Below are 22,585 nucleotides of genomic sequence, written 5' to 3'. Positions count from 1 at the left end.
GGTGAAGCTGCAAATATGAATTGCCCCACGCGGTATCAATAAAGTTGTCTGAATCTGAATCCGAGTATATTTGCTTGTTCTTTTTTTGCATTGACTCATGCACCTTTTTGAAAATCATCTGACATGAAGATGGAACACATTTTTGTTGTTAATATGATTTATATTACTGGTAGTTCATACAAGACATTATCATCCTCTAAGCCAATCTGCACTTTAACATAGGCCTGGGTTGTTTTTATTTCTGTTAGCGCCGCGGATATAAGAAAGCGGTCTAGCTGAGTCAATGTTGATGGTTTTGTTGAACATTTGTATTTCACAGGAGAGAAACTGTATTCAAAGAAAGCTATTAAAATAGTCTTTGAATCTAAATATACTTTCTTTGTGTTGATTTTACATTAATTCCATGATTTTACTCAAGTAAATATCTGTTACAAGCTTCGGTCTTAAGTAGAAAAATGCTATTTTTAATTTAGATTCATCTAGATTAATTACAGAAAATTGTGAGATTAATTAGTTAATTTTTTTAATCTATTGACAGCACTAATATTTACCCTTGGTATTGTCCAGGATGCGCTGAATGAGGACGGGGTACTTGGTGATGCGCTGGGTCACCAGCAGAATACACTCCTGGACACCATGGCGACGGAGCAAAGGACCTCGGCTCACCCTCTGGTTATTATGGGATGAGAAAGAAAATCAGTAAACACAGAGACAGTTTTTAGTTTTTTGGGGCTAGATTAGAAGTTCTGAACATTTGAACCCCTCCTGCATCTTCTGGCCGCGTGTAGCTTAATGCCAGCGGAAGAGTGCAAGGGCGCTTCCGCATTCTTCGCCGCACATGCGCATGAGGTCCTCGCTTAGTTCAGACGCCCCATTCAACACGGTGAATCCCAAACTCGAAACTCCGTTAAGCTCCAGAGAGAGAGGCTGAAAACCGCCAGTTCTTGCCCGACGGATGGGAGCCGAATCGGGATCCGAGTTTTCTGATGAATAGCCCCAAAACATGGAGGTCGCGAACGGCGCCGGCTTCGCTGACCAGAGCTCTCTCAGATTAAAAATTGCAGCCTGGAACATACATGTTCCGGAACCAATGTGTAACTAGACAGTTACAATATAACATTTATATTAATTAACCCAGTTAATTCCTTAAGAGAAAGAGTCTGGTGGTCAATTACTACGGAAATGTTGTGTCTTACTAATAATAACTAATTCCGCTGTCAATATAAGTCTCTGTGATACTTTCTGAATATGATTTGGGAATGGGCAGGGTTATATTAGAAGAAAGACAGTGTAAACAATATAATTAACTCTGAATATAATAATGACGAAAAATAAACAGGATACACAACACAACAAGGTGCACTACCCTGTTTATTTTTCGTCATTATTATTCTCGAAGTCAACTTCCTGTCTGTTATTGCTACGCAACTGCAGCGTGGGGGGAAACTGCCCCGCCTGGTACATTATGTACACTTCATTTAGTGGAGAAACGGATAGTTAAAGCGGCAAATTAAAGACAATCAAGCAGACTTTTCTTCAGTCCTTCACAATGCCAAAGAGCTGCTGTGTTACGCGTTATACTAATGACAAAAACAGAAATCCAAATCGGAAGTTTTATACCATCACAGAGGAAAAAGTGGCTGGTGGCTAGCGTTCGGCTAACTCGCTCTGATGTTGTGGTCGTGGTAATCAGGGGGAGTTTCTTTGACTCATATCTCGCCTTAGAATCACCAGAAAGGCTTTCGAAATAGTGAAATGCCATGTTGGCCTCAATATTTTCAAAACAAATCGTATGAAAATGTTATGAAAAGAACAAGAATGTGATAAAACGTGTAATAAAAACAGAGCTCAATGCATGGATTTGATGGTAGAAATCCGTATGGTCCCCCTATACCAAGATGGCGGCGGTCTCGTGACATCAGAGTGTCTTCGAGAATATGTTCCAGGCTGCAATTTTGAATCTGAGAGAGCTCTGGTCAGCGAAGCCGGCGCCGTTCGCGACCTCCATGTTTTGGGGCCATTCATCAGAAAACTCGGATCCCGATTCGGCTCCCATCCGTCGGGCAAGAACTGGCGGTTTTCAGCCTCTCTCTCTGGAGCTTAACAGAGTTTCGAGTTTTGGATTCACCGTGTTGAATGGGGCGTCTGAACTAAGCGAGGACCTCATGCGCGGCGAAGAATGCGGAAGCGCTCTTGCACTCTTCCGCTGCCATTAAGCTACACGCCTTCTGGCCGCCTCAGACCTACTCCTATCCAAGCTCCGGGAGGGTCATCAAAGAGAAGTCGCCTATTCTCAGTCCTTGCCCCACAATGGTGGAATGAACTACCCACCCCAGTTAGGACAGCCGAAACCTGTCCAATCTTTCTCTGTCGACTAAAGACGCACTTCTTCAACCATTAACTGAATACAAATATATATATATATATATATATATATATATATATATATATATATATATATAACCCTAACTAACCTTACTGTCATGCACTTGTCCTAATAAACTAACCTACACTGTAGCACTCAACACTTTGATGAACATTGTTACTCAGCTGATAGAGTTGTGCCCTTCCTGATGACTTGTCGTACAGAACTTGTAAGTCGCTTTGGATAAAAGCGTCAGCTAAATGTAAATGTAAATGAAGGATACATGTAGGCCTTGTGTGTCTACATGTAGGCCTTGTATCTTAAAGGGATAGTTCAGACTTTTTTACATTAAGTGGTATGAAATACTTGCCAGTAGTGTAGTCTGTAGATGCATAAGCATTAGCTTAATTAGTGTTAGCTCCAATACTTTTGTTTTGTTTTGTTTTGTTTAGTTCTGATCTTCAGTGGGAGGCTACAATGGGGGGATATCACAGGTGGAACCTCACTCCTCAGGTCTGTTCCACTGTGGGCAACGTGGTGAAAGGAGTCTAAATCCACATTCAAAGAAGCAAATGTGATGGTAGGTTTTGAAACATGTGACATGTGATAATGTGACATGTGATAAACTACAACAAGCTGTATCCTGTTTCCAAAGTTATCAACGCTGGAGTGGAACAATACTCTAGTGTCTCTGGAGTACATCATCTGACTGTACGGCTAGTCCTATGTAACCACTCTCTACTCCTCCCTGCTGAAGCATGCAAACACCCTACTGGTACCTCCTGGCACCACTACAGACACACACACAGTGAAATACAAACACGGACAGGGATGTATACACATACACATGCCTTTAAGTTTTAATCCTTAAAATAATTATATTAAGAATTACCATATTTAATACTTTCTCTTGTTGGCATTTCTGTTGCAATAGCCATTCAATGTATTGTATTTACATTCTGTACGCACTTCTCTGTATACTAGCTTCCACTGGTGGTGGCCTGGTCAGCCATTCCCGCCAAAATGCAAATGTAATAATGCTCACAGGAAATGATGCCACACCACCGAGAAAATACAGGTGACAATTATGTATGGAATATCTAGACCTTTATACATCCTTTATACATCCTACCATCACCTCTAGATTCATTTCCCATGTTTTCTTTCCTTCTCACATCCCCTCCCTACCTCCCTCCCTCCATCCCCCCTCTCTCACCCTGATGAAGTGCTGGAACCTCTTGTCTCTGGCCAGCAGCTCCTTGTACAGTTTGACAGCCTTGGGGTGTCGGCTGCAGAACTCAGCGTAGGCTTTCCTCATCTCATCAGCACACTGGCCTGAGAACTGTACAACATGGAGAGGATCAGTGTGTGTGTGTGTGTGCGTGTGCGTGTGCGTGTGCGTGTGTGTGTGTGTGTGTGTGTGTGTGTGTGTGTGTGTGTGTGTGTGTACACACAGTATGTACATATGACTCAGGGTGAGGTTGACTTTTCTTTTTATCTTGTTTGATCTTTTTTATCTGTGTTCGGTAAATAGTTTAATATTTGTTGATATATTTAATATTTGATTAATTCTATGTATGAGATAAATATATCTGTGTTATGAAGAGCATGTAGCTATCTGTTCTGTGTTATTAAGAGCACATGGCTACCTGTTCTGTGTTATTAAGAGCACGTGGCTACCTGTTCTGTGTTATTAAGAGCACGTGGCTACCTGTTCTGTGTTATTAACAGCATGTGGCTACCTGTTCTGTGTTATTAAGAGCACATGGCTACCTGTTCTGTGTTATTAACAGCATGTGGCTACATGTTCTGTGTTATTAAGAGCACGTGGCTACCTGTTCTGCGTTATTAAGAGCATGTGGCTACATGTTCTGTGTTATTAAGAGCATGTGGCTACCTGTTCTGTGTTATTAAGAGCACATGGCTACCTGTTCTGCGTTATTAAGAGCATGTGGCTACCTGTTCTGTGTTATTAAGAGCATGTGGCTACCTGTTCTGTGTTATTAAGAGCATGTGGCTACCTGTTCTGCGTTATTAAGAGCATGTGGCTACATGTTCTGTGTTATTAAGAGCACATGGCTACCTGTTCTGTGTTATTAACAGCATGTGGCTACCTGTTCTGTGTTATTAAGAGCATGTGGCTACCTGTTCTGCGTTATTAAGAGCATGTGGCTACATGTTCTGCCTTATTAAGAGCATGTGGCTACCTGTTCTGCGTTATTAAGAGCATGTGGCTACCTGTTCTGCGTTATTAAGAGCATGTGGCTACATGTTCTGCCTTATTAAGAGCATGTGGCTACCTGTTCTGTGTTATTAAGCACGTGGCTACCTGTTCTGCGTTATTAAGAGCACGTGGCTACCTGTTCTGTGAGTAGGTCTCCTAGTTGGTGGATGGTGAAGTTCTTGTTGCTGCCCTGTGCCAGGCCGTGGCTGTGGCGGGCCCTCAGCTGGGCCAGGAACCGGGTGTGCATCACCAGGAGCTGGTCCAGGCAGGGGAAGACGGCGTGCGCCACGCCCGGCTCCAACATCACCTCATCCACCATGCCCTGCCGGAAAACACCCTCCATGATCCGCAGAGTCCGTACGTGGTGGAACTCTGTCTGGATAAGTTCTATAGGAGGAGGGACAGAGAGAGACAACTTATTGTGTCTTGATGAGACATTTACATTCCATGTGGACAACTTTGCCTCCAAGTTGCGACAGAAAATTGGCTTCCTATACAGAAACAGAACCAGCTTTCCTTTGATTAGTAGGAAGAGGGTTGTCGAAGCACTTTTCTTATCAGTCTTGGACTATAGTGATGTAATTTATAGCCATGCTGCTGCTGCCTTAACCCTTAAATCCTTGGACTCTGTATATCACTCTGCCCTCAGATTCCTCACTAATGATAGATACAACACTCATCACTGTGTCCTTTATGAGAAGGTTGTTGGTCCTCTCTGATGGAGAGGCACAACAAACACTGGTATTTGTTAATTTTTAAGGCCCTTATTGGTAAGCTACCTCCTTATACTACATCAATATTGGAATGGAATTTTGGAACCTATGGAACCCGTTCTAGTGACTGATCCTCAAGGTCCCCAGAGTTTGCTCGGTGCAGGGGTAAAACATTGATCTCCAACCATTGTCAATCGAGTTGTACGTGTTTTAATTGATTCGTTATCCTTTCTTCTGCCTCACTTCGTTTATGTTTATTGTTTATTGTTGTCTTATTGTTATGATTTTATATGCTGTGTGATTTTATATGCCCTTTCTTGCTTATTTCTGTATGTACACTCAACGTGATTAGGGAAACCTCAGTTGCCTTTCGAGTTTAAATAAAGGTTTGAAATGAAATATTTACTCACCATAGATCACATCCTGTCTCTTGATGACATCTTTGCGGTGTGTCTGGAGGTAGGAGGAGTCTACTGCCAGGCTCCAGCTGTCTGCCTCAAACTCCTTCCCTTCCCTCTCCAAGTCCTCCAGCAGAGACGCATAATACACCTCTCCTGCAGACCAGAGGAAGGAAGGAAGGAAGGAAGGAAGGAAGGAAGGAAGGAAGGAAGGAAGGAAGGAAGGAAGGAAGGAAGGAAGGAAGGAAGGAAGGAAGGAAGGAAGGAAGAAAGAAAGAAAGAAAGAAAGAAAGAAAGAAAGAAAGAAAGAAAGAAAGAAAGAAAGAAAGAAAGAAAGAAAGAAAGAAAGAAAGAAAGAAAGAAAGAAAGAAAGAAAGAAAAGGGACATTTATGAGGATTTATTGTCTTCAAGAAAGAAAATTCTCAGTCTGCAAAATGACATCCAGTTGAAGTGGCTCGGTAGATAGAGCAGTCGTCTGGTAATCCGGAGGTTCCCGGTTTGATCCCACTCCTCCCGGGCAGCATGTCGAAGTGTCCTTGAGCAAGACACTTAACCCCCAATTGCCCCCAATGAGCAGGTTGGCACTTTGCATGGTTGACTCCGCCGCGAATGTGTGAGTGAATGGGTCAAATGTGAGGAACAAACATTTTAAAGCACTTTGGATAAAAGCGCTATATAAATGCACCATTTAGTTCAAAACAGGGGCAATCTCTGATCATGGAAAATTAGACGGTATGGTCCTTTAAGGAACCCAAACAGTTCTCAAAATAGTTTCCTGTGTGTATCGTGTACATGGCCTCTGTATATCCTTAACACTTCCTTCAAAAATATTTTGCTCTTCACCAATTACTAGAATGGCTCACCATTTTCTGTGTGTGTGTGTGTGTGTGTGTGTGTGTGTGTGTGTGTGTGTGTGTGTGTGTGTGTGTGTGTGTGTGTGTGTGTGTGTGTTACCCTCATCGTTAAGCGACTCCATGGACATGGCTCTGTTTCTGAAGTTGAGAGAGTCTGTAGACTGAGACAGAATCCTACGCAAGCCCAGCGGAGAGTCATCATTCAGATTCCTGAGGGAGAGAGGGAGAGAGAGAGAGAGAGAGAGAGAGAGAGAGAGAGAGAGAGAGAGAGAGAGAGAGATACACACACAGAGATAGAGGTACATAGACATCATTTACAGTACTTTTTTTCATAAATAACAAGTACTGTAACAAAATAATTTAACATAGCAAAATAATGTCCTTTCCTACATTGTTTTTAATGTAATTGTGTCTCTGCTTTATTGAGGGTTTCAGGCCAATGGGCATGAAAAGGAAAACGTCAACAAATGTGCCTCAAAATGTTCAGTTTGTGGGTTTGTTTTCTAATTCTGATATAGAGAATCCTCCCAATGTGTCAGTATGTAGGCTAGTCTGTCTGTAGTCAGTCTGTAGTCAGTCTGTAGCCTGGTCTGTCTGTAGTCAGTCTGTAGCCTGGTCTGTCTGTAGTCAGTCTGTAGTCAGTCTGTAGTCAGTCTGTAGCCTGGTCAGTCTGTAGTCAGTCTGTAGCCTGGTCAGTTTGTAGTCAGTCTGTAGTCAGTATGCAGCGTAGTCAGTCTGTAGCCTGGTCAGTCTGTAGTCAGTCTGTAGTCAGTATGCAGCGTAGTCAGTCTGTAGTCAGTCTGTAGCCTGGTCAGTCTGTAGTCAGTCTGTAGTCAGTCTGTAGCCTGGTCAGTCTGTAGTCAGTCTGTAGTCAGTCTGTAGCCTGGTCAGTCTGTAGTCAGTCTGTAGTCAGTCTGTAGTCAGTCTGTAGCCTGGTCAGTCTGTAGTCAGTCTGTAGCCTGGTCAGTCTGTAGTCAGTCTGTAGTCAGTCTGTAGCCTGGTCAGTCTGTAGTCAGTCTGTAGTCAGTCTGTAGTCAGTCTGTAGCCTGGTCAGTCTGTAGTCAGTCTGTAGTCAGTCTGTAGTCAGTCTGTAGCCTGGTCAGTCTGTAGTCAGTCTGTAGCTTGGTCTCTAGGACAGGATCTTATGATGGCTGCTGTGGAGCCTCACCCTGCGATGTTATTGGTGGAGACGCTCTTGGAGAGCGAGAGGCCGGAGCGGACACGCCGCGACCCCAGGATGGACTGACGCAGACTGTCGGACGGATAGATAGCTGAACTGGGGCGCTCTTTCATCAGGGGGGCTGGAGAGGGAGATAGAGAGATAGAAAGGGAAAGAGAGAGAGTAGTTGATATTGAGGCGAGAGGAAATATGTCTGCACTGTTGCATAATTGTTGACAATTGATAGTTATCAAACAAACCAAACACAATATCTAACTGTGTGATTCCCAGCCTTTTGACAGATTCTTTAAAACTCACATTTCACCTCAAATTGCAGTAAAGTTTTAATATAAATTACAAAGTAATAATTAATAATAACTATTAGGGATGTCCGATATTATCGGCCTACTGATATTATCGGCCAATATCGGCATTAAAATGTGATATGGGAAAATATCGGTATTGGTTTTCCAATTTTTTTTCTTTTTTTTTACATTTCTATAACCTTTATTTACCCAGGCAAGCAAGTAAGAACTGATTTTATTTATTGTCAAAAGTATGCATAATGTTGTGTTAATTCCACAACAAGAGATATGTAATGAAAAATGAAATTATTCCGTTTTCGGTTGATATCGGTATCGGAAATTAAGAGTTGGACAATATCGGTATCGGTAAAAAAGCCAATATCGAGCATCCCTAATAACTATTTTATCTGATGTTTATTGCCGCCATCATTTCCCTGTTCAAAACTAGCACTCAATCAATCCTCATTATATAGACTGACTCTGGTTAAACTACCACAGTGCTCTGTCTCCTCATTATATAGACTGTCTCTGGTTAAACTACCACAGTACTGTCTCCTCATTATATAGACTGTCTCTGGTTAAACTACAACAGTGCTCTGTCACCTCATTATATAGACTGTCTCTGGTTAAACTACCACAGTACTGTCTCCTCATTATATAGACTGTCTCTGGTTAAACTACCACAGTGCTCTGTCTCCTCATTATATAGACCGTCTCTGGTTAAACTACCACAGTACTGTCTCCTCATTATATAGACTGTCTCTGGTTAAACTACCACAGTGCTCTGCCACCTCATTATATAGACTGTCTCTGGTTAAACTACCACAGTACTCTGTCTCCTCATTATATAGACTGTCTCTGGTTAAACTACCACAGTGCTCTGTCACATCATTATATAGACTGTCTCTGGTTAAACTACCACAGTGCTCTGTCACCTCATTATATAGACTGTCTCTGGTTAAACTACCACAGTGCTCTGTCTGCTCATTATATAGACTGTCTCTGGTTAAACTACCACAGTGCTCTGTCTCCTCATTATATAGACTGTCTCTGGTTAAACTACCACAGTGCTGTCACCTCATTATATAGACTGTCTCTGGTTAAACTACCACAGTGCTCTGCCACCTCATTATATAGACTGTCTCTGGTTAAACTACCACAGTGCTCTGTCACCTCATTATATAGACTGTCTCTGGTTAAACTACCACAGTGCTCTGTCTCCTCATTATATAGACTGTCTCTGGTTAAACTACCACAGTGCTGTCACCTCATTATATAGACTGTCTCTGGTTAAACTACCACAGTGCTCTGTCACCTCATTATATATAGTCTATATCAAGTAATGCTCTGTCTCATTATTAGATGGTATCTTTCCACCCCTTAGATTCAAATGTATTGTCATGATACAGTAGTACAGTACAATGAAAAGAAGAGTGCAAGTGTAGCAGTAAAGTGCAACAGCAATATACAATGTACAGGTGGTTAAACGTGGTACAAAATATACAAATTAGTACTACTAAGTGCAGTGCTAATCAGATGTATGTACAGAGTTGTATTATATAAATAGAGACCGTATGACTACTAATGGCCAGCAGCGTAACTAGTAAGAGTAGGATATGTACAGATATAGATATAGTAAAGGACTATGTGCAGGTAAGTACAGACAGGTGAGGATAGGTATATATGCTGTGAGAATAATATATACAGTATACTGTATGTATATATATATATATATATATATATATATATATATATATATATATATATATAAATATATATATATATATATATATATATATATATATATATATATATATGGTATACAGCATTATTGTACATGCTATCAAACAGAGCTATGGGAGCTGAGAGATGGAGAGAAGATAGAACTCACTCTTGGTTCTCATGGCCACATTCTGCAGAGCTGTGCTGTTTCTCACCATGGCCAGTTTCTGTTGCTGCACGACAAGATACAACAGAGACACACGCTTTCAAAACAACACCACTTGAAAACAAGATGATCAGTCAAGAAAATAATATTGTTCATCTGGAGTCCATCTTAAATCCACAGATGAGGCTGTGGTGGAGAAAGTGAGGTTCCTGTGCTCCAGAGAACTGCACTGACTCCTATATGGGATGACTTGGTTGAGATATGCAATTCAAAATCTAAATTATATAAAAAAATATATATATATTTAAAGGAGGGGAACTATGCCAATTTTTTTTAATGAATATGTTTTATTCCTGTGGTCTAAGACAGTCAAAACCAAACAAAAGTAAACATAAAGAACTCCACAAACTAGAGTGCTAAAACTCAAATGTGTCACATGAAGTCTGAAGTTGCTCTATAGACAATGAAAGATGGTACTGGTGACACTAGAGCAGCCAGGGGAATGTTCTGAGTATACTGGTACATGTTCTGTTTCTCAAGCGAGAACACTACAATAGAATAAAGCTAACAAACAAAAACAAAAAAGAAAACAAACATTCGTCCAAAAAACTGTCTTCCATTCACTGTCAATGGAGCAGCTCCAGACTTTATACATGATGACATCACAAGACATTTGAGTTTTACTTGTCTGGTTTCTGGCTTTATGAGAGAGTAACTGCTCATGTTTACAAATACTGACTGAACTTTTATGACCACTAGAGGGAGGCAATTCACCACTGTAAACACATTTCCTCCCTAAATGAAAGCCATGTCACATAAAACCGTCTTACTGGCACAATCTTGTTGTAACTGAAGACAATTATAGTTTTTTGTCAGTAGTTTGCAAGATTGCAACTACAACACATAACTTCTTCCTGGTTGTTAAACAAGGTAGGTACTTCACACAAACATACTGTAATACTGTTCAGAAAGCATAATATTCATGTAATTTCTTACTGAAGAAAAAAAAAGGAGGTTTATAAAATAGGCAGAGCTAAAGCATGGGCCAAGTCCCTTCCTTCCACCATGTGACCCTATTTCGGAAAAACTAAATATGTACGGTAGTCAGTGGCAAGAGAATAATTGTTTTAATCCTGTTCTTAGTTGTGCCATGAATTAGATGATCTTTGTCAATTTAAAAGATCATTTTGCAAGTCAAGAAAGTTGATTGACTAGCAAGTTAGCTAATGTTTCAATAGCTTTTGATGCTATAATGTAACGTTGGCTAACATTATCCATAGCGTTTGATGCTATAACATCAAAATTGTGTAATTCATGGCAAAATTCGAATGGAATCAAATTTTTTTGTTGTCTCCTGCCGTTGACTACTGTTCATAATTATTTCTTCCAGCAGAAGGGGAGGGACTCTCAACAGGGTTGATGGAGTAGGACACCATGACTCAATGAGACCTTCTGATAGCAGGTGGTCATAAGAAGTTTTGAAAATGTGAAAAATGCTAGTCTTTACACAATTACATAATATTTAATTTGGATGGTATTCCCCATTAAAGCCAATTTACTGGTATTTCACATGTTTGTGTCACCAATATATAGACCTTATTAAAATAAAGAAGAAGCATAGAACCTTAGGGATCATTTAAATTGTCTGTCTACGTCCAGCGACTTTGGGTTCCTGAAAAGCGCTTTATAAATTAAATGTATTATTATTATTACGTCACATGTTGTTCTGGGATTCGACATATCCACTCTTCTTCCTCTCCCATATCATCTTACCCGCTGTTTCATTTTTGCACAGTTGGCCAAGGCGTCCCGACAGCGGTTGTGGATGGTGACATTGCAGGCTGCAACACAGAATGACAAAAGATTGGTAAGATTAAATCAATTCAGGAAGTGGATTTTCTTATAATTAGTTTTTATTATTATTATTATTATTATTATTATTATTATTATTATTATTATTATTATTATTATTATTATTATTATTATGAGGAAATACCAATCCCTATTGCAATCCATACCTCTATTTCTTCATCTAGATCATTTCATTGAGCTGTAATTTACACAACACAAGGATTCAGTGTCCTCTGATGACATCACTGGTGGCCATATTCAAACTCAACTCTCAATAACTAAATGAATGTGTGCGAAACAGTTTAGAGCCTTGGGATATGTGTGAGACCTACATTTCACTGCATGTCTCATGTATGTATGTGACAAATAAAACTCTTGAATCTTGAGACTATGTGTGCAAAATAAATTGGCATTGTTTTTTGGTGAAGTGCCCCTTTAACTGTCAATTGTGGTCCAACTTGTCAAATATTCAATGGACATTCGGTCTGCTTTCTGGATAAGAACATGTTGATCCAGAAAGCAGACTGACTCTCAATAAAAATGTTGACAAGTTTGGATCATATTTAAAGGTGCTATAGATACAAAATGTACGTAAAATATATATATAAATCCACAGAGCTTTTAGAAAGGTGCGGAAAAAAAGTATTGCTCAAAATGATTGATTAATTAATTTATCATTTAAAAAATGTTTGGTCCAAAATGAATGTTGTTGTACATGTTGCATGTATCCCCTCCCTACTTCCCATTTCCCCACGTGGAATGCACCTGATTGGATAAATGACATGCTGGTGCTCTAGTGTGACATTTAGCAGCTGAATGGTATCTATAGCATCTTTAATGTTTAGGTAATATAGAATGTGTGTGAGTAAGTAAAATTAAATGACAGGACATACCGTCACCCAAGGGATCTTAAGTTCATCTCACCATTTGTTCATTGGTCATTTAGCACATTTTTCAAATAACTTAGCGCTACTGCTACATGACAGTATATTATACAGCGATGTAGTCGACAACATCATAAAAAGAAATCATAAAAACGGACAAAGTCTTGGTCGATTAAGACCAAAGCAACCGATTGATTAATCAGCCCTAGATTCCTGCCAGGTGGGTCAACTGTAGTGAAAGGTAAGGTTGAGGGCGGCTGTCTGGGGATGTGTGTGTACATGCTTGCCCATTATGTACTTTTTTTTGTATCCACTTTTTCTCCCCATTTTTCTATTTTTCTCCCATCCCAATTTTCGTATATCCAATTCTTCCCTCCCCTGTCTTGAACGTTGCTAGACCATGCCTCCCACAGGTCGGTTGTAGTGAGGACAGAAGCCTTGCATCACGTGTCCCCTCCGGTACACAAGGAGGCAGCCTGTCGCATCTTTTCGCCGCAGCAGCTCGAACTCAGTGGCGAGGAGTAACGCGTGGGAGGCTCACGCTGCCCCCGTCACTTCCTGCTTCCGTCGCACCGGCGTCACCAAACCGACCTGTAGGAGTCGCTGTCCACAACGTCAAATCCCCACCCACCGGCTTTCCCACCCTCTAACACTTGCCAATTGTGTTAGTATGGACGACCGGCCAGCCAGTAGCAACGCCGAGAGCTGGGCTCGAACCCAGCGTCTCCTGCGTTAGAGGCGAGCGCCTTGCCCACTGCGCCAATCAGCAGCCCCCCCATTATGTACTTTCTGTGAATATACTTGCAATGTAGTTTTGCTACCTCTCATGTGCTTTTATGTACTAATTCAAAGCACATGCGTCATTAATATGCTGTAAGTGTAATCTGTAAACAGTACTTACAAAATAGATGTTTACCAAACTTAAGTTGTACTTAGATCTATTAAAAGTGCTATTTTGGGAAGCAAACGTAACCAAAAATATATATATATATATTGAAGGATATCTTAAATACAACTTTTAATACACTTAAGTACAACTTAAGACTGGTCTCAATTTAACACAACTTTAGTATACTTTCTGAATAGGCCTACATGAAACATATTTAAAAAGGTATCCCTTCATAAAAAGTATACTTTTAAGAAATATACTTAAATATATATACTGTATATATATATATATATATATATATATATATATATATATATATTTTTTTTACTTGGGTAGTGTTCTCAACATCGGTAATTGTTTCGGCAATTACAGTGTATGCATTTTTCCATAAATCTTTTTTCACATAACAACAGCAACAACAGACACAGGAGTCCCACACAGATATGTTTTAGTTTAAAGCAGAATTTATGAAATTCTAAAACTAGACGCTATTTCTCTGTCATCTAGCATCAAAGTGACTGATTCTGATGTAGAATCTCATCCACTGGACCAGGACTGAGTTATACTGTCTGGGTGCTGTGGTCGGCTGTGTTTCTTCCCAACTGCAACTCAACCCAACATGGGCAACAAAAATGTCCTCAACAGCTGCCAAATATTTTTGGTAACTCTGAAAGGACATACTGTATTGACCTGAATATAAGACGGCAATAGTCTCATATTCAGTAGGGATATGTGCATTTTATACTAAAACCCTGTCTGATATTCAGGACAGTAGGGATATGTGTGTTTCATACTAAAACACTCTCATATTCAGGACAGTAGGGATATGTCTCATATTCAGGACAGTAGGGATATGACCCCGTCTCATATTCAGGACAGTAGGGATATGACCCTGTCTCATATTCAGGACAGTAGGGATATGACCCTGTCTCATATTCAGGACAGTAGGGATATGTCTCATATTCAGGACAGTAGGGATATGTCTCATATTCAGGACAGTAGGGATATGTCTCATATTCAGGACAGTAGGAATATGTCTCATATTCAAGACAGTAGAGATATGACCCCGTCTCATATTCAGGACAGTAGGGATATGTCTCATATTCAGGACAGTAAGGATATGTCTCATATTCAGGACAGTAGAGATATGTCTCATATTCAGGACAGTAGAGATATGACCCTGTCTCATATTCAGGACAGTAGAGATATGACCCTGTCTCATATTCAGGACAGTAGGGATATGTCTCATATTCAGGACAGTAGGGATATGTCTCATATTCAGGACAGTAGGGATATGTTTATACTGTGTCCGTTGCTTGTTTGGATTCAACTAACTGCAGCCAATTCCAGCACACAGGAAAACACCACCTAATTTATAAGTGACCCAATTGATGAGATTATTTGGAATAAATCCATATGATGCCTTAAGTAATATATCTAATGTATTCACAAAGAATACTAAAACAACGCAAGGCTCGGCGTCTCTCCAATGTTTGCAAATTAGTGGTAATATACCTACTTGTCTGGGTCACTTGGGACAATCAGACAACCTTTCTTTGTTCCTTTTACCCATAAGTACACCACTCATCAAGTACACCACTCATCAAGTACACCACTCATCAAGTACACCACTCATCATCAAGTACACCACTCATCAAGTACACCACTCATCAAGTACCTCATCAAGTACCTCATCAAGTACACCACTCATCAAGTACACCACTCATCAAGTACACCACTCATTAAGTACACCACTCATCAAGTACACCACTCATCAAGTACACCACTCATCAAGTACACCACTCATCATCAAGTACACCACTCATCAAGTACACCACTCATCAAGTACCTCATCAAGTACCTCATCAAGTACACCACTCATCAAGTACACCACTCATCAAGTACACCACTCATCAAGTACCTCATCAAGTACCTCATCAAGTACACCACTCATCAAGTACACCACTCATCAAGTACACCACTCATTAAGTACACCACTCATCAAGTACACCACTCATCAAGTACACCACTCAAGTACCTCATCAAGTACACCACTCATCAAGTACACCACTCATCAAGTACACCACTCATTAAGTACACCACTCATCAAGTACACCACTCATCAAGTACCTCATCAAGTACACCACTCATCAAGTACACCACTCATCAAGTACCTCATCAAGTACACCACTCATCAAGTACACCACTCATCAAGTACCTCATCAAGTACACCACTCATCAAGTACACCACTCATCAAGTACAACACTCATCAAGTACACCACTCATCAAGTACACCACTCATCAAGTACCTCATCAAGTACCTCATCAAGTACACCACTCATCAAGTACACCACTCATCAAGTACCTCATCAAGTACCTCATCAAGTACACCACTCATCAAGTACCTCATCAAGTACACCACTCAAGTACCTCATCAAGTACACCACTCATCAAGTACCTCATCAAGTACCTCATCAAGTACCTCATCAAGTACCTCATCAAGTACACCACTCATCAAGTACCTCATCAAGTACACCACTCAAGTACCTCATCAAGTACACCACTCATCAAGTACCTCATCAAGTACCTCATCAAGTACACCACTCATCAAGTACCTCATCAAGTACACCACTCATCAAGTACCTCATCAAGTACCTCATCAAGTACACCACTCATCAAGTACACCACTCATCAAGTACCTCATCAAGTACACCACTCATCAAGTACCTCATCAAGTACCTCATCAAGTACACCACTCATCAAGTACCTCATCAAGTACACCACTCATCAAGTACACCACTCAAGTACCTCATCAAGTACACCACTCATCAAGTACCTCATCAAGTACACCACTCATCAAGTACACCACTCATCAAGTACCTCATCAAGTACACCACTCATTAAGTACACCACTCATCAAGTACACCACTCATCAAGTACACCACTCATCAAGTACACCACTCATCAAGTACACCACTCATCAAGTACCTCATCAAGTACACCACTCATCAAGTACACCACTCATCAAGTACCTCATCAAGTACACCACTCATCAAGTACCTCATCAAGTACCTCATCAAGTACACCACTCATCAAGTACACCACTCATCAAGTACACCACTCATCAAGTACCTCATCAAGTACACCACTCATCAAGTACCTCATCAAGTACACCACTCATCAAGTACACCACTCATCAAGTACCTCATCAAGTACACCACTCATCAAGTACCTCATCAAGTACACCACTCAAGTACCTCATCAAGTACACCACTCATCAAGTACACCACTCATCAAGTACCTCATCAAGTACACCACTCATCAAGTACCTCATCAAGTACACCACTCATCAAGTACACCACTCATCAAGTACACCACTCATCAAGTACCTCATCAAGTACCTCATCAAGTACACCACTCATCAAGTACACCACTCATCAAGTACCTCATCAAGTACCTCATCAAGTACACCACTCATCAAGTACACCACTCATCAAGTACCTCATCAAGTACCTCATCAAGTACACCACTCATCAAGTACACCACTCATCAAGTACACCACTCATCAAGTACACCACTCATCAAGTACACCACTCATCAAGTACCTCATCAAGTACCTCATCAAGTACACCACTCATCAAGTACACCAGTCATCAAGTACACCACTCATCAAGTACACCACTCATCAAGTACACCACTCATCAAGTACCTCATCAAGTACACCACTCAAGTACCTCATCAAGTACACCACTCATCAAGTACACCACTCATCAAGTACACCACTCATCAAGTACACCACTCATCAAGTACTCCACTCATCAAGTACACCACTCATCAAGTACCTCATCAAGTACACCACTCATCAAGTACCTCATCAAGTACACCTCTCATCAAGTACCTCATCAAGTACACCACTCAAGTACATCATCAAGTACACCACTCATCAAGTACCTCATCAAGTACACCACTCATCAAGTACCTCATCAAGTACACCACTCATCAAGTACACCACTCATCAAGTACACCACTCATCAAGTACCTCATCAAGTACACCACTCATCAAGTACCTCATCAAGTACCTCATCAAGTACACCACTCATCAAGTACCTCATCAAGTACACCACTCATCAAGTACACCACTCAAGTACCTCATCAAGTACACCACTCATCAAGTACCTCATCAAGTACACCACTCATCAAGTACACCACTCATCAAGTACACCACTCATCAAGTACACCACTCATTAAGTACACCACTCATCAAGTACACCACTCATCAAGTACACCACTCATCAAGTACACCACTCATCAAGTACACCACTCATCAAGTACCTCATCAAGTACACCACTCATCAAGTACACCACTCATCAAGTACACCACTCATCAAGTACCTCATCAAGTACACCACTCATCAAGTACCTCATCAAGTACCTCATCAAGTACACCACTCATCAAGTACACCACTCATCAAGTACACCACTCATCAAGTACCTCATCAAGTACACCACTCATCAAGTACCTCATCAAGTACACCACTCATCAAGTACACCACTCATCAAGTACCTCATCAAGTACACCACTCATCAAGTACCTCATCAAGTACACCACTCAAGTACCTCATCAAGTACACCACTCATCAAGTACACCACTCATCAAGTACCTCATCAAGTACACCACTCATCAAGTACCTCATCAAGTACACCACTCATCAAGTACACCACTCATCAAGTACACCACTCATCAAGTACCTCATCAAGTACCTCATCAAGTACACCACTCATCAAGTACACCACTCATCAAGTACCTCATCAAGTACCTCATCAAGTACACCACTCATCAAGTACACCACTCATCAAGTACCTCATCAAGTACCTCATCAAGTACACCACTCATCAAGTACACCACTCATCAAGTACACCACTCATCAAGTACACCACTCATCAAGTACACCACTCATCAAGTACCTCATCAAGTACCTCATCAAGTACACCACTCATCAAGTACACCAGTCATCAAGTACACCACTCATCAAGTACACCACTCATCAAGTACACCACTCATCAAGTACCTCATCAAGTACACCACTCAAGTACCTCATCAAGTACACCACTCATCAAGTACACCACTCATCAAGTACACCACTCATCAAGTACACCACTCATCAAGTACTCCACTCATCAAGTACACCACTCATCAAGTACCTCATCAAGTACACCACTCATCAAGTACCTCATCAAGTACACCTCTCATCAAGTACCTCATCAAGTACACCACTCAAGTACATCATCAAGTACACCACTCATCAAGTACCTCATCAAGTACACCACTCATCAAGTACCTCATCAAGTACACCACTCATCAAGTACACCACTCATCAAGTACACCACTCATCAAGTACACCACTCATCAAGTACACCACTCATCAAGTACACCACTCATCAAGTACCTCATCAAGTACACCACTCATCAAGTACACCACTCATCAAGTACACCACTCATCAAGTACACCACTCATCAAGTACCTCATCAAGTACACCACTCATCAAGTACACCAGTCATCAAGTACACCACTCATCAAGTACACCACTCATCAAGTACACCCTCATCAAGTACACCACTCATCAAGTACACCACTCATCAAGTACACCACTCATCAAGTACACCACTCCACTCATCAAGTACACCACTCATCAAGTACACCACTCATCAAGTACACCACTCATCAAGTACACCACTCATCAAGTACCTCATCAAGTACACCACTCATCAAGTACACCAGTCATCAAGTACACCACTCATCAAGTACACCACTCATCAAGTACACCACTCATCAAGTACACCACTCATCAAGTACACCACTCCACTCATCAAGTACACCACTCATCAAGTACCTCATCAAGTACACCACTCATCAAGTACCTCATCAAGTACACCACTCATCAAGTACACCACTCATCAAGTACACCACTCATCAAGTACACCACTCATCAAGTACCTCATCAAGTACACCACTCATCAAGTACCTCATCAAGTACCTCATCAAGTACACCACTCATCAAGTACACCACTCATCAAGTACACCACTCATCAAGTACCTCATCAAGTACACCACTCATCAAGTACACCACTCATCAAGTACCTCATCAAGTACACCACTCAAGTACATCATCAAGTACACCACTCATCAAGTACACCAGTCATCAAGTACACCAGTCATCAAGTACACCACTCATCAAGTACCTCATCAAGTACACCACTCATCAAGTGCCTCATCAAGTACACCACTCATCAAGTACACCACTCATCAAGTACCTCATCAAGTACACCACTCATCAAGTACACCACTCATCAAGTACCTCATCAAGTACACCACTCATCAAGTACACCACTCATCAAGTACACCACTCATCAAGTACACCACTCATCAAGTACCTCATCAAGTACACCACTCATCAAGTACACCACTCATCAAGTACACCACTCATCAAGTACCTCATCAAGTACACCACTCATCAAGTACACCACTCATCAAGTACCTCATCAAGTACACCACTCATCAAGTACACCACTCATCAAGTACACCACTCATCAAACGTGGGAAGCCCTCAGTTAGAACAGTTGAAATGATGGCCTGAGGGGACAGCACCTGTTTCAACACACGGACTGGAGTACATGTTCCACCCAGGCCACCTGGGACTCCCATACGGACGTTGGCAATGACTACAGTGACAGTTGCAGTAGAGGCCGGGCAGAGCGTCACCAGCGACCAAACCCAGTGTCTGTGGGTTCCAGACGTCAGGCTGTCATTGACTGCAAAGGATCTGCAACCAAGTATTAAAAGTGACAATTTGATTTATGATTATTAGTTTGTTCAATTACTTTTGGTCCCTTAAAAAAAGGGGGGGGGGGCATGTAAAAACGGTTGTAATTCCTACACTGTTCACCGATTTGGATCTAAATACCCTCAAATCAAAGCTGAAAGTCTGCACTTCGAGCACATCTTCATTGTCTCATTTCAAGTCCATTGTGGTGGTGTGTACAGAGACAAAAAAATATTGTGTCCAAATATGTATGGACCAGACTGTATAGCTGATGCTACCCAGATGGGCAGGCTTTGCCCACTTATCATGGGTGGAGGCCTTCTCTCTGAGTGCTCTTCTAGTACATGTAATTCCTGTGGTCTATGACGGTCCAAAAATATCGGTGAACGTTAAACACTGGGCAGCACAGTGGTTGGCACTGTTGCCTCATAGCAAGAAGGTCCTGGGTTCAAAGGGAGGGGGGGAGGCAGAGAGGAAGGTAATGAGGAGGGTAGGGAAAAGGGTATGGAGGGGGGGGGCAGGGAGGAGGGTAAGGAGGAGGGTAGGGAGGAGGGTAGGGAGGATGGGGGGAAGGCAGGGAGGAAGGGGATGAGGTAGGGAGGAGGGTAGGAAGGAGGGCATGGAGGAGGGGGGGCAGGGAGGAAGGTAAGGAGGAGGGTAGGGAGGAGGGCAGGAAGGAGGGGGGGGCGGGGAGGAAGGTAAGGAGGGGGTAGGGAGGAGGGCAGGGAGGAGGGTAGGGGGGAGGGCAGGGAGGAGGGGGGAAGGAAGGGAGATGGGCAGGGAGGAGGGTAGGGAGGAGGGGGGAAGGAAGGGAGATGGGCAGGGAGGAGGGGGGGCAGGGAGGAGGGTAGGGGGAAGGCAGGGAGGAGGGTAGGGAGGAGGGCAGGGAGGAGGGTAGGGGGAAGGCAGGGAGGAGGGTAGGGGGAAGGCAGGGAGGAGGGTAGGGAGGAGGGCAGGGAGGAGGGCAGGGAGGAGGGTAGGGAGGAGGGCAGGGAGGAGGGCAGGGAGGAGGGGGGAAGGTAAGGAGGAGGGCAGGGAGGAGGGCAGGGAGGATGGTAGGGAGGAGGGCAGGGAGGAGGGGGGAAGAAAGGGAGGAGGGCAGGGAGGAGATGGAAGGAGAAAGAGTCTACATCAGTGTCTACACACTTTATGAGAGCTGTGATCTACAAAACAGACCTGCCTTTGTTCACATAGTCTAAGTCATAGCAGGTCTAACATACACGCACGCACGCACACGCACACACACACACACACACACACACACACACACACACACACACACACACACACACACACACACACACACACACACACACACACACACACACACACACACACACACACACACACACACACACACACACACACACACACACACACACACACACACACACACACACACACACACACACACACACACAATCCTTACTTTTTTTGTCTTTCCAAAGTTCAAGCCAAGATTTCATATTCTGCTATCAAAGCTAAAGCTAACTACCCAGTCGCTACAGCAGTAATTAGTGGCATTTCCTTTGGTAAAGGTCCTATTTCCAAGCTACAAATTTCCACACTCACGCGCGCACTCACGCAGCTAAAGATACACACTAGCTAGGGCGTGTTCTCCATAAAAGCCAATGCTTTTAAGAGCTTGGATGCTAGCTAGCACTCATAATGAGAGGCACACAGTTTACTATTCATAGAGTTTCTGTCTAAAGGAAAACGAAAAAGAGAGACAGACAGTTTCCCTCAAAAAGGGCTATGGTCTATCCATGCTGCAACTCTATATGTAGACTGTTGATTGGTTGATGGAAATTGTCAAAGAAACGTTGTCCCATGTTCTTGGTCTTATATCTTATCAAGCAGGAAAGGTTTAGTGAAACTTGTATAAATATGTCCAACCGTAACCCTCCTAAATCCTAACCCTAACCTTAACCTAAGTCCAATTCTAATCCTAACCTTAACCCTAACCTAACTCCAATCCTAACCCTAACCTAACTCCAATCCTAACCCGTCCCTAACCTTAACCTAACTCCAATCCTAACCCTAACCTAACTCCAATCCTAACCCGTCCCTAACCTAACTCCAATTCTAACCTTAACTATAACCGAACTCCAATTCTAACCCTAACCCTAACCTTAACCTAACTCCAATTCTAACCTTAACCCTAACCTAACTCCAATTCTAACCTTAACCCTAACCTAACTCCAATTCTAACCCTAACCCGATAATAAGCG

At 42.1% G+C, this 22,585-nt stretch overlaps 1 protein-coding gene across 2 annotated transcripts in view; it reads right to left on the bottom strand.

Annotated features, from left to right (window-relative positions):
• Window positions 1–22,585, bottom strand: part of LOC311246664 (rho guanine nucleotide exchange factor 2-like) — a 144,552-nt gene that overhangs the window by 36,455 nt on the left and 85,512 nt on the right. For both annotated transcript variants that reach the window (XM_084336838.1, XM_084336839.1), the window contains exons 3-10: window positions 11,681–11,748; window positions 9,911–9,974; window positions 7,724–7,856; window positions 6,656–6,765; window positions 5,713–5,856; window positions 4,726–4,976; window positions 3,582–3,707; window positions 552–669 (exon numbers count right to left, since the gene is read on the bottom strand). In XM_084336838.1, coding sequence (XP_084192964.1) covers window positions 552–669; window positions 3,582–3,707; window positions 4,726–4,976; window positions 5,713–5,856; window positions 6,656–6,765; window positions 7,724–7,856; window positions 9,911–9,974; window positions 11,681–11,748 — 1,014 coding nt within the window. The remainder of the gene's footprint in view (window positions 1–551; window positions 670–3,581; window positions 3,708–4,725; window positions 4,977–5,712; window positions 5,857–6,655; window positions 6,766–7,723; window positions 7,857–9,910; window positions 9,975–11,680; window positions 11,749–22,585) is intronic.

The sequence above is a fragment of the Notolepis coatsorum genome, assembly GCF_963971535.1.
Source record: "Notolepis coatsorum genome assembly, chromosome: 19".
Classification (NCBI taxonomy): domain Eukaryota; kingdom Metazoa; phylum Chordata; class Actinopteri; order Aulopiformes; family Paralepididae; genus Notolepis; species Notolepis coatsorum.
This window is presented reverse-complemented; position numbering and strand designations above follow the sequence as displayed.